At 50.3% G+C, this 17,380-nt stretch overlaps 1 protein-coding gene across 2 annotated transcripts in view; it reads left to right on the top strand.

Moving 5' to 3' along the window:
* F13A1 (coagulation factor XIII A chain) overlaps positions 1-17,380 on the top strand; it is a 136,644-nt gene that overhangs the window by 105,299 nt on the left and 13,965 nt on the right. For both annotated transcript variants that reach the window (XM_033863792.2, XM_033863794.2), the window contains 2 exons: positions 4,382-4,669; positions 10,472-10,632. In XM_033863792.2, coding sequence (XP_033719683.1) covers positions 4,382-4,669; positions 10,472-10,632 — 449 coding nt within the window. The remainder of the gene's footprint in view (positions 1-4,381; positions 4,670-10,471; positions 10,633-17,380) is intronic.

Genomic DNA, 17,380 nt, shown 5'->3' with positions numbered 1-17,380 from the left:
GAGTGGTTACCCATGTACCCCAGGGGCGTCTAGGAGAGACTGCCAGCATCTGGGCCTGTGCATTTGCCACCCTGGTCCTCATTATTGAATCTCTTATATAATTTCTCTACAAATGCTGAGTGTGGCCACTAACCTGTGGTGGCAGTGAAAACAGAGAAAAAAATATTACCAGATTTAGGTACTTACTATTTTAATTAACTAGACTGTGGAAAGATCATTTTTCACTTCGATGAGCTAAAGCTTAATGTCAAGTTTATACCCTTCTTTAAAATATAAGATGAAGAAACTATAAAATTTGGAAAGCTAGAATTCTTAGAACTTCTCCTGCGGCGAAGTCTTCTTCTGTGATGGTGTCCGGGTCCCGTTTCCTCTTCGTTCCAACAGTTATACCTTCTGTCACTTGTATTTTCATCTCTCCTTCTCTATTAGCTCCTTCCCATGACCATGTCACCTGTGTTAAGAAAATTTACAAAACTCTTTTTCAACAATAAAGTCCCCTGCAAACATGGTCCATCCTTTCTTCTCTTTGCCTGCGCGGCTGCCCGCACCCAACATCCTTTTCCTTTTCCTTTCATGTCTCATCCACTGTGCCCTGAGGTCTGCCACCTGCTCACCCTTGAAGCCCTTCTCCTCAAGGTTGCCAAGACATCTGATCGCCATGTAGAATAAACATTTTGCAGATTTCAGCTTGCCTAAAACCTCCTGCATTTTTTGATGCTATTTGCTCACTCACAATTCTTGAAATTCTCTCTCTTTTTTTAATTAAAATTGTTTTTTAATTTTTTTTAATTTATTTTTTATTCAAGTATAGCTGCTGTACAATATTATATAAGTTACAGGTGTACAATATAGTGATTCATAATTTTTCAAGGTTATACTCCATTGATAGTTGCTATAAAATATTGGCTATATTCCCCATGTTGTACAATATATCCTCGTAGTTTATTTTATCCCTAATAGTTTGTACACCTTCCCAATGGTAGGCACTAGTTTGCTCTGTATCTGTGAGTCTACTTCTTTTTTGTTCTATTCACTAGTTTTTTAGATTCCACATATGACTGATATCAGACAGTATTTGTCTTTCTCTGTCTGACGTATTTGCCTTAGCGTAATGTCCTCCAAATCCATCCATGGTGCTGCAAATGGCAACATGTTCATTCTTTTTCATGGCTGCGTAATATTCCATTGTGTGTACATACCACACCTTCCTTTTCCATTCATCTGTTGATTGGACACTTAGGTTGCTTTGACGTTCTCTCTTCTCTTTGTTCCTATGATACAGCTTTCTCCTGGTTCCATCCCAACCTACCTGACTCATTTTTCCATCTTCTTCTGCAACTCAGAGCTCCCCTTTCTTTGCCCCCCTCAGAATGTTTCTTCCTTCTAGGCTTTGTTCCTACCCAGTAGCTGGTGTTAACATGCACACACATACTGATTCTCCCAAGTCTGTCTCCAGCCTAGACTTCACTTTTAAGCCCCACATTCACCTAAATGTCCCATAGGAACCCAAAACTGAACCTTCCCAAATGCCACCTTCTATCACTCCCTCCCTACCCCAGATCTATTTCTCCCGTGCTCCCTGCCCCAGGAAAGAAAACCATGACCCACCCAAACTTAGCACGTTGAGAATAAGTCAAGCAGCAAATCCTCTAAAAGTCCCCTTCGGAATAGTTCCAAGTTATCTCCTCCCCTCCATCTCCACGGCCCCTCCCTGAGAATCAAATGGTGCTGGGTGTGGAAGCCCCTTAACATAGCCCCTGATATGTAATAAATGGCCAATAAAAGTTAGTTTCCACTCTTGCTGGTAACTATTATTACTACCATGCTCCTACTATTGGCTTGGACCCTGATGATTTTTCTCCTGGATAACTGCTATAGCTTCCCAATGCCACCTTCCCCTCCTCACCCTCTTTCCCTCTGTTTAAGTCATTGCCTCCAAAGTGACATATTTAATGACATCAATCTCAACCTGTTGCCGCATTGCTTAAAAGCCCTCACTCGCTTCCGTTGCCTGCAGGGTATTCCAGCCAGAGCTCGCCAAGCCTCTGCTAGTTGCCTTTTGGGCCCCTCGCAGCTCTTCCTCGCCATACCCACAGGCGTGAAAATCAGCAGCTAGGTGAGCTGTGACAGTTCCTCCGCCAAGCCAGGCTCCCACCTGCCTCCATGCCTTTGCTCTCGCTCTGGAAGGAAAAACCCTCTGAGAAGCCTCCCCTGCCCCCGGGTGGTGTCAAATCTCTGCCCCGTGTTCCCTGCACCACACACAAACGCTTGACCCAGCATCTGTGACGGATACGCGTGCGGTGATCCCTCTGCACTAGTGCCCTTAGACCCGGGTGGGAAGGGCTGCGCTTCTCATCTGAGCCTGGCACCGTGCCTGGACATCACAGGGGCACAACTAGCATGAGGTGATCGAAGGAATGGTAGCTCAGGTGGCACTTGCACAGGTGAGCTTAACCGAACAGCAGATATCCTAAACCGGACTATTTCATATCTATTATAAAGATGAAAGTTGTGTCCCTACGTGAAGGCAAAGTGCTTCTCCAAACCCCAGCCCTCCAGAGCCTCTGTGCCAGGCTGGGTCCCAGGTCCTGGGGACACAGAGCTTACTTTCTCCTGAGGGAAGTAATGTCCCACAGCGACGAGTACTGGGAAAAGGAAAGAAAACCAGGTAAAGTGTTAGTGAGAGACGAGAGGACCAGAGTAACGGAAGTGGGGGGGACACTCTGAGAAGGTGACATTTGAGCTAAGACCTGAGCAATGAGAAGAGGCTTCATCAGACATAAAGGGAACTCTCATGACACCCAGTTAATGGAAGGGTGGTTTTGACCTTGGTCCTGGAGCCACAGAGGAGCCTCAGAAAATGTGATCTGGCTTTAGATCATTCTCTCGACCCCAAATTCATGGCCCTGAGTTATGTGAGACATCAGAGCTCAGACCACAACTGCAGAGAGCGGGGATTCCGGCGAGCTGGCAATTCTGCCTCTTACCTGGACCTGTGCTTCCTGGAAACCCTCGCCTGCCTCACTGACAGCTCCTGCTCAGAGGGACAGGCTGGTCCCCAGAAGGAAGCTAGAGGTTCCTCCACCTACGAGCCGCTGTGAAGTCCCTCCTAGAGCCCAGAAGCTTCCACCGCCCCTCCTCCACTCGGCCAGCTCATCCTCTCCCCACGAGGCACCTCTCTGACCATGACCACGTTCCCACTGCTGGCGTTCACCTCCCACATTTCGCCTAAATGCATGTTTGGTGCCCGTCCAAAGCCATGATCATTAACGCTCTCTTCCTTGGGGACCTATTTGCCAGATGCTCTCCGCTAAAATATTTCACTGTGCTTTCCCTATCACAGCCACTCCTTCCCTTTAGTATTATCTCCCTCTTGTCGGCTGTGAAACATGTGCTCTAGCCAATGCTTGTCCTGGACCAGTTGTTTCTGGCACATTCTCGCAGTCTTGACAATCAGAGAAATTGTTAGTGCACACGCGGAAATACACATTCATTTGTTCGCAACACGTGCTGGCATTTTCTCTGTCTTTGCAAAGTCCCAGTAGCTGCCAATCCTTACGCATGTCCTACCTGTAAACCACTTCCCAACCCTGCCACGTATGCGTCCTTATGTTACACACAAGGAAACCGATGGTAGTAATGGTCCCTGCCTTGCAGAGTCCTTCTGAGGACTAGATGAGACAGAGCACAATTTGCGCTTCCCATGACACCCATCACATAGTTAGCTCTCAGTGATGCTTGTTAGCACTATTAACTAACCTCTTCATTTTCGTTGCAGTTTGCTATTAGTTAAGTGAGAGGCAACATCTTAAAAGTTAATGGAAATATAAAAACCAGCATTTTTATTTCAAAGTGATTCTTCTTTTGCTAGCCATCTGCATGACTAGCTTTCCCAAGCCAAGTGGGACAGGTCCGAGTGGAAAGAGACATGAGGAAGACAGGTCTTGCCGGGCAGACCCATGAATGGGAGAAAACTCACATTGTAGAAGGTGCAAGGCAAGATGCAACTCTTCCGGCTACGTGGCTAGGACATTGGGAGGGAAGCCAAGTAATCCCGCAGTTTGAGAAGAGTTAGGTTTTGTCAGTTCTATCTGCTGAGCCCTGAAACAGTGACCCTGGAAAAACAACCCTTGGAGTATGCTCTGTAGTAACCCCTGTTCAGATAGGCCGAACCCGGCAGCCAGGCAGGTCCTAACTCTCTGGGAACTTGATTTTGCAGAATGTATAACATGGGATGATGATGACACCTGCCCCAGAGGGAAGCCTGTGGCTCACAGAGGCAGCCCGGCAAGCCCTGCAAGTAGTGCCCACAGCACACTGTTCATTAAGGTGACTTTCTCTCGGGTGGCTTACGTTGGCCTTATCTCTGCACCTTTCCTAGGTCAAGAAGAAGAGAGGTTGGCCCTAGAAACTGCCCTGATGTATGGGGCTAAAAAGCCCCTCAACACAGAGGGCGTCGTCAAATCGAGGTCTGATGTCCACATGAATTTTGAAGTGGAGAATGTCGTGCTGGGAAGAGACTTCAAGGTCACCATCACCTTCCGTAACAACGGCCCCGCCCACTACACCATCACAGCCTATCTCTCAGGCAATATCACCTTCTACACCGGGGTCGCCAAGGCAGAATTCAAGAACAAGACATTCGATGTGACACTGGAGCCCTTGTCCTGTAAGTTAACGAGGGGGGCTGTTCTCTCCTGGATGTGTCACCTGCTTCCTTGTCTGGCTCTCTGCTGATGTTCCCTAATAGCTTCCTGTCGAAGTTAAAGCCCTGGCCCAGAGCTCAGGAGCATATGAATCACAGGGCAGGACCCACTCTTCCTAGAAAGGCCCCCACTTTCATCTCCGTGACTTGTGCACAGAAGTGAGCACTGAAATCTTCAAAGCCTAGAGCCCCATGAGTCGTGAACAGTAAATGTCACTGAACCTCTTGCTACTTACTGGGTGGGCCAAGGATCTGAAGCATCAGCACCTACTGGGCGCTGGTCAGAAATGCAGACTCTCAGGCCCCACCCCAGACCCATGCATTCTAACAAGATCCCAGGGGGACGGGTGTGAACAGGAGAGTTGGTGACGCTTGTGTCTCAGAAAGCAGGTCCGCTGGCGGTACCTCTCTCCCAACTTAGGGACAGCTTTGGGGGGCCGCCCAGCAGGAATGGTGTGTTTGGCTTTACCATGTAGGGGGCAGGGAGATCTAAGCTCCGCAGGGTGGGCTGTCTGATGTACAGGGTCGGGAGAGCCCATCCTTGGGAGAGGAAACTCGAGCCTCGGGATGTGTTGTCCAGGAAGCTCTGGAGGCTCTGCTCTCCCGGCCATCTCCCGGGGGCCTCTCCCGCACCTCGATCCCTCCCCTCCCTTGCATACATGGCCTTCCAAAGCGTCTTCTTCGCTATGAAAACTCCAGACTAGTTTAAGTAGGACTGGGATTGAGAAAGCCGCAGCTTGCACTGGGGACTGCAATTTCGACCTGTCTCATTCCCTTGGGTACCAGTGTTTAGTGTGCACAACAGCTGGTCACTCAATTGGCCAAATGAGCCAACCAGAAGAACCTGGTCTCCAGGCAGAGCACACGGAGTTAGAAAACAGAACATGTTGAAAGGGTCAACATGGCAGGGCACCAGATCCATTGACCTGACAGGTGAGTCAGGAAAAGAAATGGAAAAAAAGTATATGAATAATAATTTTTTAAACACAGAGGCAGGCAAGACTATGATCCCGCCTGGGGTGGCCAAACCACACGTCCCACTTGTTTTCAAGCTTCCTGGATTCGGTGTCTGTCCCGAGTCTCAGGAAGTACCTTTGGGAGGCTTCAGAAGGATATTCCCAGAAAAATGAGAAACTAGCCCTAAAAAATCCTACTTTCAAGAAACCTACTCCATCTTGAAGGAAGCAAATCCCCCTCGATTCAGCAGACTAGCCACCAATTCAGAAATCACCACGGAATTGGTTTTGGAACCTGGAAGGTCTAGCACTTGGAAGAAAGGTAATTCTTACAGAAACACGTAGTCAGTATAAAGGACTCAGGAGAAAAAACAGTCATCACAGCTGCTTAGGACAGACAGACTCAGTGGATTTAGAGGACCTGAACCTTGGAATTAGACAAATCTGGATTTTAGCTGTGACTGTGTCACCTACTAGCTGTGTGTCCCTAGGCAAGTTACTTAAGTAATCTGAGCTCATCTGCACGTGGGAACAATACTACCCACATCACTGGGTTGTTGGTTCACCCCCGCTACACACACACACCTTTATTTAATGCTTACAAGTCCAGGTATTATTTTGTGCTGGTGATACAGCAATGAGTTGCTTCTTGATGGTCTCCTGGGGGGAAGATGGGGACTCCACAATAAACAATCAAACAAGTGAATATATATGGTTCTGCGTAGAATAGGAAAACACAAAGCAAGACAAGGAAGACGGAGTGCCGGGGGTGGGGGCTGTGGTCAAGGAAAGCCCCTCTGATAGGGTGACATTTAACAGAAATCTGACAGAAGGGAAGGAGTGAGCTTTCCAGCCATGAAAAAAAATAGTAAGTGCAAAGGCCCTGAGGCCAGAGCTCATGTGTGTGTTCAGTGAGCAGCAAGGAGACCAGGGTCAAGAGCAAAGGCATCCAGGGGAGGCTAGTGGGTATAGACCAGGTAAAGACCTGGAGGCCCTTGTAAAGAGTTTGGCTGTGATTCCGAGTGAGCTGCAGAGCCGTAAGACGGTGTTGAGCAGAAGTGTGCCCTGGTCTAACTTGGGTTCTGAAAGATCACTCGGCTGCTGTGCTGAGAACAGACTATAGGCGGTGTGGAATTGAAGCTTAGAGACTAGTTAGGATGCTGTTGCAATAGTCCCGTGAGAGATGGTGGTGAAGGTGAGGGAGGTGGTGACAGCTACCAGATCCGGGTGTTTTCTGAAGGTAGAGCCCTCGGGATTGGTTGACAGGTTGGATGGGTGGCGTGAGAGAAGGGGGCTGTGGAGGAAACTAAATGAGATAATATATGCGGAAGGCTTCCCGCAAGTAGGCTCCTCATAAATGCTAACTTCCAACGTGTTTACACTTTGGGAAAATGAGACCAGAAAGGTGAGTTGACGTGTTCAAGGCCACACATAGTAATTAGAGGCAAAGCAGGTGCCAGAGGCCACATCCTATTCAGGCAGGTGTGGTGAGCCAGCTCCATGCATTCTCGGGCCCTAAGTAGGCCCACCCTTTACTTGTGCCCTGTTGCCTGGGGTCCAGCTGCCCCTCACTCCCCTGGACAAGGAACGATATGCCATCCTTTTCCCTCCGCACTAGAGTCCCATCTCGCAATCTCCTTCCCCTTCTCTCCATGATCCAATAAGAGCATGAGCTTACGGGAGGTAGCGGGCTAGACGGCATGACACATGAGCCATCTCAGCCGTCGATCTAGGGATACCGAAGCCTGACTCAGTATCAACACAGCTCCCACGCACTCAGCCCACCCCAAGGCTTGTCCTCAATAACCTGAAGGGAGTTGAAGACTGTTTCTTGCTTTCCCCTGCATGTAGGTGGCACTAACGGCATGCGATAAATTGCATATTGCAACCTAAAATCAATTGCAATATATGGCAAAAAGCCACAGGATTCTAGACCTCGACCAAGCAGGTCAGGGTACAATCCTAGGAGAGTCCGTCGCAAAGAAAGTTTTCCAAGTAGAACGGGAAGCGTATTTTCCACATTGATGATGAAAGGGAATGTGTAGGCTAGAATCAGCTGGGAAGATCTGAATAACTTAAACCTCCCATACCTTCAAAGGTGCTATCGTTTCCACTTGGCTATATTTAGTTTTCTTTGCTCTTTGGAAAAGAGATGAAGCAGCTCCTGTCTGTGACCCACCCCCCCGGCTTTCCCCAGACACCGTAAATGGTGTTGGCAGGGTCCCAGCTCCACCACTCAGAGAATGAAAATCTCTTCTTCTTGCCACGTTTAATAAACTTTATCTAGAACAATTTCTTGTGTGGTGGCAAAACACAGCATTTACATAATGTGCTATTTCAGGAGCCCTGTTCCCTTGGGCTCAGAAACACAGCCCAGTTTCTTTAGTGCCAAGATTTAGAGGATGTTCTACCTCAGAGAATGAAGAGTCCCGAGGCTGATATCAAGGCAGCGAGAGCCTCTGTAACGATGTCAAGCACATCTCGCCAACCTAAACAGCCCAGTGGTCAAACACGGCCCTCTAGAAATAGCCAGAGGATGTCCTTTTTTTATTATTATTATTACCGGAGGCAGCTAGAGGCAAAATGCATGTTCTTCAAGGCCTGTCACTTTGCCGCTCCATCTGGCGAAGTGAAAACAGCCCCCACGGGCTCGTCTGAGGTTGTCTCCAACTGACGGACAGAGCCTTAATCTTCTGGACAATTCACTGCTCGGGGAGCCATGGAGGAGGCAAGGTCCAGGCTCAGTCCCAAAGGAGGCGACATGAGTAGGTCACCCAAAAGGCAGAATTCGAGGGTCAAGGTCAAGACAAGGTCTTCGATTCCGAAGGCCAGCTCTAAGTGGAATGGGACTGCCCTAGGCAGTAGGCTGAGTTGCTGACTGCTTGTCTAGGGCGGACCAGTACGTTCCAATAACTCTGCATAGCCCGTGGCCATCTCTCAGCCTGGGCACCACGAACGTTCAGACTGGACAGTTGTTACGGGGCCTGTCCCGTGTGTTGTGAGATGTTTAGCTGCATCCTTGGCCTCTACCCAATAGGTGCCAGTAACAACCTCCAGCTGTGACAACGAAAAGCATCTCCAGACGTTACTAAACACCCCTGGGGGGCAAAATTGCACCCCGTTGACAACCACTGGTCTAGGATGACCATCCTTTCCATTTTGCCAGGAATTGGGTGCATTCTGGGGTGCAAGACTTTCCGTTTCAAAACAGAGACCATCCTAAGTTCACCCAATTCTACCCTAACACCACCCCATCTCCTGCTACAACCTCCTATCTCTGGGAGCCCCTCAAACTTGAATATGTACCATCTGAGCATCATATTCAAACACAGATCCTGATTCCCTAAGTGTGGGTGGGGTTAGAGAACCGGTGGCAGCTCTTACCGGGCTGATCTGGCGGCGGGAAGGGCGGGTCCCCCTAGTTGTTGAGCAGTACTTCTCAGCCCCGCTGCACGTAAGAGTCAGCTGCAGAATTTTAAAACAAAGCCTGGGCCCCAGCCACCGAGATTCTGATTGAATTGGCCTGGGGTGGGATCCAACAGGGCAGGTTTTTAAATGTCCCTAAGTGCTGGTGAGGTAAAGCCAAGACTGGGTGGTCACAGCACCTACTCATCCATGCAGAGACCTTGAGGCAGATGGTAGCCACGGCCTGATGCACCGTCGTCCGGGAGCCCAAAAGGCAGGAGGCCTCCCTGTGCCCTGGAGTTCACCCCACAGGGTCTTGCGTCCTGGGTCCTGGACGGCCGCTCGTGAGGGAGGGCTAAAACGAGCCACCCTCTGCACTTGAAACTATCAGCCTTGGGAATTGTTTCCTTCAATAACTTCCACCAGAGGGAGGAATCTTTGGCCAAAGGCAGACATTGAGCAGGGAAGCCATGGTGGAGACATTCGATTCCATGCAGGGGGATGGAGGCCCCTGGCTCTGCCCAGGCCCGGGCTCGGCCGGCAGGAGAACTGCCCTTTGCCCTTAAGAATCCTGGGCTCTGGGAAACGAGAGTGAGAGAAATTGGGCAGCACAGCCAAACAGAACCTCACGGCTGCGGTCAGAGCCGCAAGACAGGATTCCCGTCCTCAGCCCGGATGGTGAGCAGAGGGGGGCCAGGACCATGCCCCCCCTCCACCTGTCATCCTCACTGGCTCGTCCCCAGCACCTAAATGCTCCCCTTGTCGGTGCCTTGAGATCACAGAGGTCTTTTAAGTTGCAAATAGCAGAAGGGGTGGGAGAGAGTTGCATGCCTACGGTGAAAACTGGTTTCAACTGCTTCTTTCTCTTAAATAGAAAAATCAAGTCAGATTGGTACAGTACAAGCTGGAGAGAAAGTGTGGAGCAAAGGAATCAGGGAAAAGGTTTAGGCCGTTGACAGCTTTGCTCGAGCGTGGCCCGTGGCCTGCGTGAGATGTGTCTTATCACAGGAGGGCCCGTGACACGGTGGCCGTGGACATCACTGCCCCACATGTGTCACCTTGGGACTGTTTCTGCCTAAATCCAAGCAGCCGCAGCTAACACCCCTTGGTCCTTGATTTTAAACCTCTTTGTCACGTTGCATTTTACAACAGCAAAAGCACTGTTGGGAAATTTGACACGTTTTCTCTAGGAAGACTTTACTGAATGTGAAATTTCCAGCACATTCTTTACCCCAGAAGCCGGAGAGCTTCTTGTCCCTGATGGGCTCTGTGTTCCACTTGCCCTCACCCGTGTGTGTTCCTGGTGGAGACTGTGCTAGCGTGGCAAAGATGGGGCCCTCAGGGAAGAGTGAAGCAGCTCCTATCCCAGGTCCTGACACCACCATGTTTTTTTTCCTGCCGTCAGTCAAGAAAGAGGAGGTGCTCATTCAAGCGGGCGAGTACATGGGCGAGCTGCTGGAGCAGGCGTTCCTGCACTTCTTTGTCACAGCCCGTGTCAATGAGACCAAGGATGTTCTGGCTAAGCAGAAGTCCATTGTGCTGACCATCCCCAAGGTCATCATCAAGGTCAGTTTCAGCCTCTCAGATGAGGGAGAAAGGCAAGGTTGTTAGTGTTTATGAATATGTGTGTGTGTGTGTGTGTGTGTGAGAGAGAAAGTGTGTTCTGCTCCAAAAAAAAAAAAGGAACTAGGATCCTCCTGTTCTTTGAAAGAAGTAAACCACCCTATACACTGACGTGCACATGTAACACTCTTCTCTCCTCTCCAGATTTAAATATATAGACGTGGCCGCAGATATAAATATAACCTGGGGGTATAAACACGCTTGTGGAGGAAGATAGAGATGTGTAAAGGATACAGATACTTGGAGCTCACTGTCTCCAGAATAAAGTAGGTCAGGCATGGCATCAGACAGAAGCCGCCCGGATCCCTCCCACCTGCGTTTAGGACTGTACCGTTTTCCATGAAGCTATCACTGTATACAGTAGAATGCACAAACCGAAACGTCAGTGTGATGATCATGACTTGTCATGTGTGTCTACACCTGGCAACCACCAGCCAGATGCAGACACAGAGGATGTGTAACATCCAACACCCCAGAAATCTCCCTCACGCCTTTTGCAGTCCATCACTCTCTCCTCCGTCACCGAGACAGCCATTGCTCTGACCTCTATCACCGGAGGGCCTTTTTTGTCCGTTTGGCTACTAGTAGTTTTAACGTTGTCTCTCCATTAGCCGCTCCCTCTGTCCAAATGTCTCAAAGGCACTTGGCAGTGGAGAGGTGAGCATGGGTGAAAGGGCAAGGCGAATATGGCAGCCTATTTGCGCCCACTTCTCAGGATCACTGGCAGCGTCCGTAGCCACATTCCCGAGACACCTCCTGCCCAGGGAGCAGAAACCCAGGCGTCCATCAGGGTTCTTGGGGTGTGACATCTCATGGCAGCCTTATCCAGGGCTTGGAGACCTTTCCAAGTGACTGAGTGATTAGCACAGAGCTGAAGGTGCGTCCCTCTAACGTGGTGGGTAAATCAAAATGTTAGAGCCTCTAGAGGTGGGCTGTTGGCAACGGGCGGGCAGGGAGCGGTAGGCCTTGTGTCTCTTCTGAATCGTTGGCTAAGAATCACTTGTAAAGCTAATAACGTTGTGTAGCATTCAAAATGGCAGCCTTCCCCCTGGGTCCAGCGCTGTGTGGACGGCCCTTGAGGGCTACTGAACGATGAGTCCCATGCAGGCCGACATGTAGGGCCCCGGAGGAAGGAACCCCAGGCCCTCCTTTTCTAGGAAGGCTTGAATCCTCGCGCCTCCTTGGTCACCCAGGTCACCTGCTACAGGCCCATCACAGTACCACCTACACAAGAGGCCTTAAGAGACAGCATAAAAGTGAGGGGTGCAGGTCTGCAGGCAGAACAGGGAAGAATGCAGAACAGAGAAGTGGTACTGGGGTTCCTGCAGAGGAGCTGCCTCTCCCCTGGGCATAAGGCGCTGGTGCTGTGACCGGGGCGGCCTGCCCACCCGCCACGTGGCGGCTGCCCTCGTGACGGGCTCTCCTGGGACATTTGCGGTGCCCCACAGGCCTCTCCCGGAGGCTGGGGGAGGCCTCCTTTCCCGCTGCTTCAGGAGCTCAGCCTCTGAACCTTTCCCACCAGAGGTGAGGCCCACACACTCACCTAATTATGAACTGACAGCTTGTCCCTGCGAAGGGCTCAGGAGAGAGCTCTCCCCAGCTGGGAAGTGATCCAACCCCAGCATAAAATAGAATTTAATTGCACCGCTGGTAATAAACTGGATGAATACAGGAAACTGATAACTTTCATCTTTTAGACCTCATTAACTGAAGGATTATTGACTAGTCATCTTCCGAGTTTACTCAGAGAGCAGTTTAACTCCCCACGGGCAGAACCCAAATCCCTTCTCCTGCAGCTCAAGTGACCTGGACGGGGAGGGTGTACTTTACTTTACAAAGAGTTGTGTGGGTTTTTTGCCTTGTTTTGTGTTGCTTTTCAATTTCCATAAGGGTGTCAAAAAGGCAGTTCTTAGAGGTAATGCATTTAGAGGGTAGGGTCATTTGACTGGGACTCCAGCAGGAGAGAGATGGAAATTGGTCCAGGAGTGCTCAGGAAAGCAGGCAGGTGCATGCTCACAGAAGCGGTCGCTTAACCGCTAACCTCATGAACTGTATTAGCGCCAAGGACAGACTAAATCCCAGCCGCGGAAGAGGTGTTCCTGGGTAAAGTCCCTCATACTCTGAAAGCCAGGTGTCCCTGAGCTGTGAGAGGTTCCAATTCCAGAAACTGGCTAATGGACTGGCGACCAGGATGCTAGTTAGTCTACTGGAGGCGTTGGGTACGGACCGCGGGTATCCAGACGGCAGGTATCCTGAAAGCGACTGCGGGGGTGGGGGGGGAGGAGAGGACACGGACAAAAGGAGGAGCGGGGAAGGGAGGAGAAAAGAAATAGACCTTGAAACAAATGTTACCCAGGAGACCTCAGGGCAGGAGTCAAATAAACTGCATAAACAGGAGTTGGAGAGGAAGCTAAATGCATTGAAAAGTACAAAAGCACGGTGGCTCAGAGGTCCAGACCACGAGGGACACATGTCCCCAGGTTCTAAGAAAGCGCTAGAACACTTGGTCCATCTCTCTGAGCCTGGGACTGGCCCACAGCTTACAGAACCTCCCAAGGTCACTATGATGAAGGTACAGGATGAGAAGGTGTGAGAGACAAGGGTCAGGAAGGAGGATCCCCCCACTCCGAGGTGGGAGGGGGGGGGTGGTGAGACCGGCACACAGTGCTGACAATGACAGTAGCTACGAGTACTGAGGTCTATGCTATTATGCTTCTCCTGTACTATCTTATTTAATCCTCATTTCCACCCTACGAGGTGGGCAGTATTGTACCCATTTTACAGATGAGAAATCTGAGAGGCCCAGAGAAGGCAGTGCCCTGTAGCATGGTGGTCAAAACACAGGCTCTGGGACCAAACTATCTGAACTCAAAGCCTGTTTCCTCAACACACTAGCTGTGTAACCCTGGACGCATCACTTACTGTCTCTTAGCTCCTGTTCTCTCAGCTGTTTAACAGAGACGATGGCAAGTCTTACTTCATAGAGCTGTTGTGAGTGTAAAACGAAATAATGGGGACCTAATGCCTAGCTCACGGTCAACGCCGAGTGTGCGTTGGTTGTTGGTTTTGTCCTTGTTACTGTTCACAAGCCACTTGCCTGTGATCACCTGCCTGATAAGGGAGGGAAGGAAGCTTCTAACCCAGATCTTACTGATTTGGAAGCTAGTACAGGTAAAGACTCGGCTATGTTGCTCTCACACTGGAACCTTCACCAGAATGGAAGATGGTGACTGCATTTACCGAACAGCCTGGTGTTTCCGGGGAGGAGAGATCACAGGAGTTGGAGTGGAGTGGGGTGTCAAGGATTAAGGCTGTAGAACCGTAGATGACCCTTGGTGAGTGGATAACATTCAGCCGGTAGAGATGGATGGAGAGACCACTCCAGATGCTAGGAAAACAAAAAACATAAGCAAGGGCAGTGTGGGGAGCAGCTGGAAGCCGCCACAGCGGGAGCGCAGGCAGGAAGCAGGTGACTAGTGAAGAGAGACCAAGCAAGGCAGCCTGGGGCCACTTTGAAGGGAGGCTAAAAGGTTTGGCTGAGAGCTTCCTAAGTGATCTGAGAACAGGGGGGCTTCCGTGGAGGTTCTAGAGCATCAATGTAGCATCATTGTCAACTCCAACCTCCCAAGAGTCGGTACCTCTTGCTTTCTCCCTTCTCTTCAAAGCCTTTGGCCAAAGCACTGGCTTCTGGGAGACCCAGCTCAGCCTGGGGGCTGGAGCCGCCTGTGGGCTAGTTTGCAGCTTTTCTTACCCAGCTCCCTTTCTAGAGCAAATAGACACCAACCTGGACCACGATGGGGCCCGCCTGTCTGGATCCACATGACTGTCCACCAAAGCAGTTAGGCCAGTGGACACGTCCTTACCTCCTAAGGACCCAGTCTTGCACTGCATTCATCCCCGTGAGCACAGATATCGGAACTGGGTTAAACTGCGCTCCCGGTTGACTCATCCCGGCACCCACCATGCGTGAGTCACAGTGTGTGATCCTCATATGGAAAACGGCAGGGAGAGACAGTCATTAAACTTTAATGAGCACACATCTCTTTTCTCAGGCTATCAAAATATTTTGATGAGAAAAGCATATTTTATTAAAATCAGGCATAGAATTTGTCTCTGCCTTCCCACGTGTTGATTGTTGTTAAGAGGCTTTAAGTCAGGAAAAGATTCTTCAGCATTTTGATGTTTAAGGAACAGTTATTTGGGGGAGGAGACGGGGGCAACAGAGGGAATTCAGCTGGTCTGCCGGCTAGAGGCTGGTTTGCAGGAGTCGTGGTGTGTGACATGGGGGCAGCGTGCCGGTGGGTTCCTCCCAGTCTCAGGGAGCAGTGAAGCTTTCACAGTTTTCACGTCCTCACCCAAGTCAACTAGAGCAGGAACGCCGGGGTGGGGGGAACCCTTACAGCCCCTTCTGTAGAGAAGCCGCCCAGCACAGGGGCTTGGATGGCTGGACCCGGACATCCCGGGTTCCTAATTCTACCTGGGCTGCTCTGGGCTAATTCGTCAACATCTCAGACGTAGAATGGGTCCAGGAATACTGCTGACCTTGTTGGGTTGCTGGGAGGGATAATAGAAATAATCCTTATAAGGAGCTTAACATGGTACCTTGATCACAGTAAGTACGTGATGCAGACCAGCTTCTGTCAGCTTCCATCGCGCGGCATAGCCACCACCAAGTCTCCAGACCTTTTCTCCCTTCCCTGCTTCCTCTCATCCTCCTTCTTTCTCCTCTCTCTCTCTCACACACACATCCTCTCTCTCTGAACTTCCCTGTCCCTTTTTGCAAAATAACACACTCATAATACTAGTCCCAATGTTAACTGCAATCATATATAAAACCCAAAGTGGTTAAGGACTGAATCTGGGCCGTTTCTGCAATGCTTAGCTCCTGCCAGGACCGGTGGCTGCTGGTTGGTGTTTGCTCCCTGCCTGCCCAGTCCTCTCTGTGCCGGGGGTTCTGTAGTCAAGCCCCTGACACTTGCTCAGGGCAGGAGCCGCCCTCTGGCCAATGCTCACCTGGTGGCCTTGAAACCGAGCCCTGGGCATTGAGCACGTGCATTGTTCCCTGTGGGAGCCTCCTGAGAGGGGGCCGGTCCCGAAGAGCCTGGAGGAGACTTGGGGGACAGAGGAGAGGTGGTCACGTGTTCCCCCATGACCTCCTTTCAGTATCTGGGAAAACAACTCCCAGCGGCATTTAAAAGTGCTCGGGTCCCACCGCATCTTTAGTATGATCATGTAGGACAGTCCTGTAGCCTTTTCAGAACGTCATGAGACACCAATAGAACTCATTCTCTCCTATGAGTGAGGAACAATTTTGCTGGGAAAAAAATAAAACCACTTTCTATGTATGTGATTTTAAAAAGTTACAGCCATGAACAAACCATAAACCAACAGGTGCCCCTAGATTTAAAAAAAAAAAAATCTTTTAAACATTTAAAATAAGAACAGTTGACCATTTCCGAGATTTTTTTCACACGCGTTTTAACGCGCCTCCCTGCTTCCGCCACCCCCAGGTCGTGCACAGTCCGCACAAGTGCGGGAGCTGTCCTGGAGTGGCATTAACATGATTTCAACATGCGTTTGCTCATTACTTATCTGTTCTGTTGGCCAAAAGAATTTTTCGGTATTTCTCCATCCCGATGTTTAGTCACTCACTCATGTATTTAATCATTCAACAAAGAGTTATTTGGTGACCACTCTGTAAATAAATTGTAGCCAATGCTTTAAAGATTATCAGAGGATAACTCAATATTGAAAATATTTTTATTGACTTTTTCTTTGAAATGGGGAAAGGCTGCTAAGTTTGCTTTCAGCAGGGATCTCCCCCGGTCAGCTCCAAGGACACAGCTGCTCTATTCTCACATGTCGACCACCACGGCCTCACAGCTTGGGGCACTCCTCTTGTACCGGGCAGTGTAGCCAGGGCCTAGGAAAGGGGGTAATTCCTAGACATCAACCAGCAGAATGTCCTCCCAGCACTCAGGACCTGCAGCAGTGAGGAGAAGGCAGGTCACGTGGGGAAGGTCCCTGCTGCCCTCCCGGGTGGTGGCTTCCTCTGGGTGTCTCCACTCCAGACCGGATCCGACACTTGTGGGAGCTGTGCCCACACAGTGGATAATGAAGGGACCAAATCGAGCCCACTCGCCACTCACCAAGCCACGCAGCCTGGCAGGACGCTGCGTCCACTGGAAAAGGGGCTCCCTTCCCTAACTAGCACAGATGCACCGGCGCCGGCTCCACGCCCAGATCGCTTCGGAATCAAGACACTGTCTTGGCTTTTCTTAACCAGCACTGTGCTGCTGGGTTCTAACCGGAGCCCACCACTCACCTGAGGTCGACTGTAAAATCCTCTTCGTCCCTCTTCTACCCGTGCCCGTGGCAGCCCCAACTTTAACCAGAGAAGAGCAAAGCCGGCAGGGATGCTGTGGCGGATGCCTGGGCCCTGCTCCTCCAACATCCCAGTTCATGTGTTGTTTTACTTTTTAACCGGAGGACAGGTTAAAACTGGGGAACCACCTGAGGAAGAGCGAGTGTCCCCAAATGCTTGACAGCCACCAGGTACGTGGTGAGACTTAACTGCAGTTTCACTTCATCCTGTGAGAACCTAAGTATCTGCAGCTTTCCATCAAGGCAGAAAATGAACAAAACTCTGTGTTCTAATTATCCCGAACCCCAACCCCTAAACCGTTTCTCC

Source organism: Tursiops truncatus, chromosome 10, assembly GCF_011762595.2.
Source record: "Tursiops truncatus isolate mTurTru1 chromosome 10, mTurTru1.mat.Y, whole genome shotgun sequence".
NCBI classification, from domain to species: domain Eukaryota; kingdom Metazoa; phylum Chordata; class Mammalia; order Artiodactyla; family Delphinidae; genus Tursiops; species Tursiops truncatus.
Note: the sequence above shows the minus strand (reverse complement) of the source record. Positions and strands in the feature narration are given on the sequence as shown.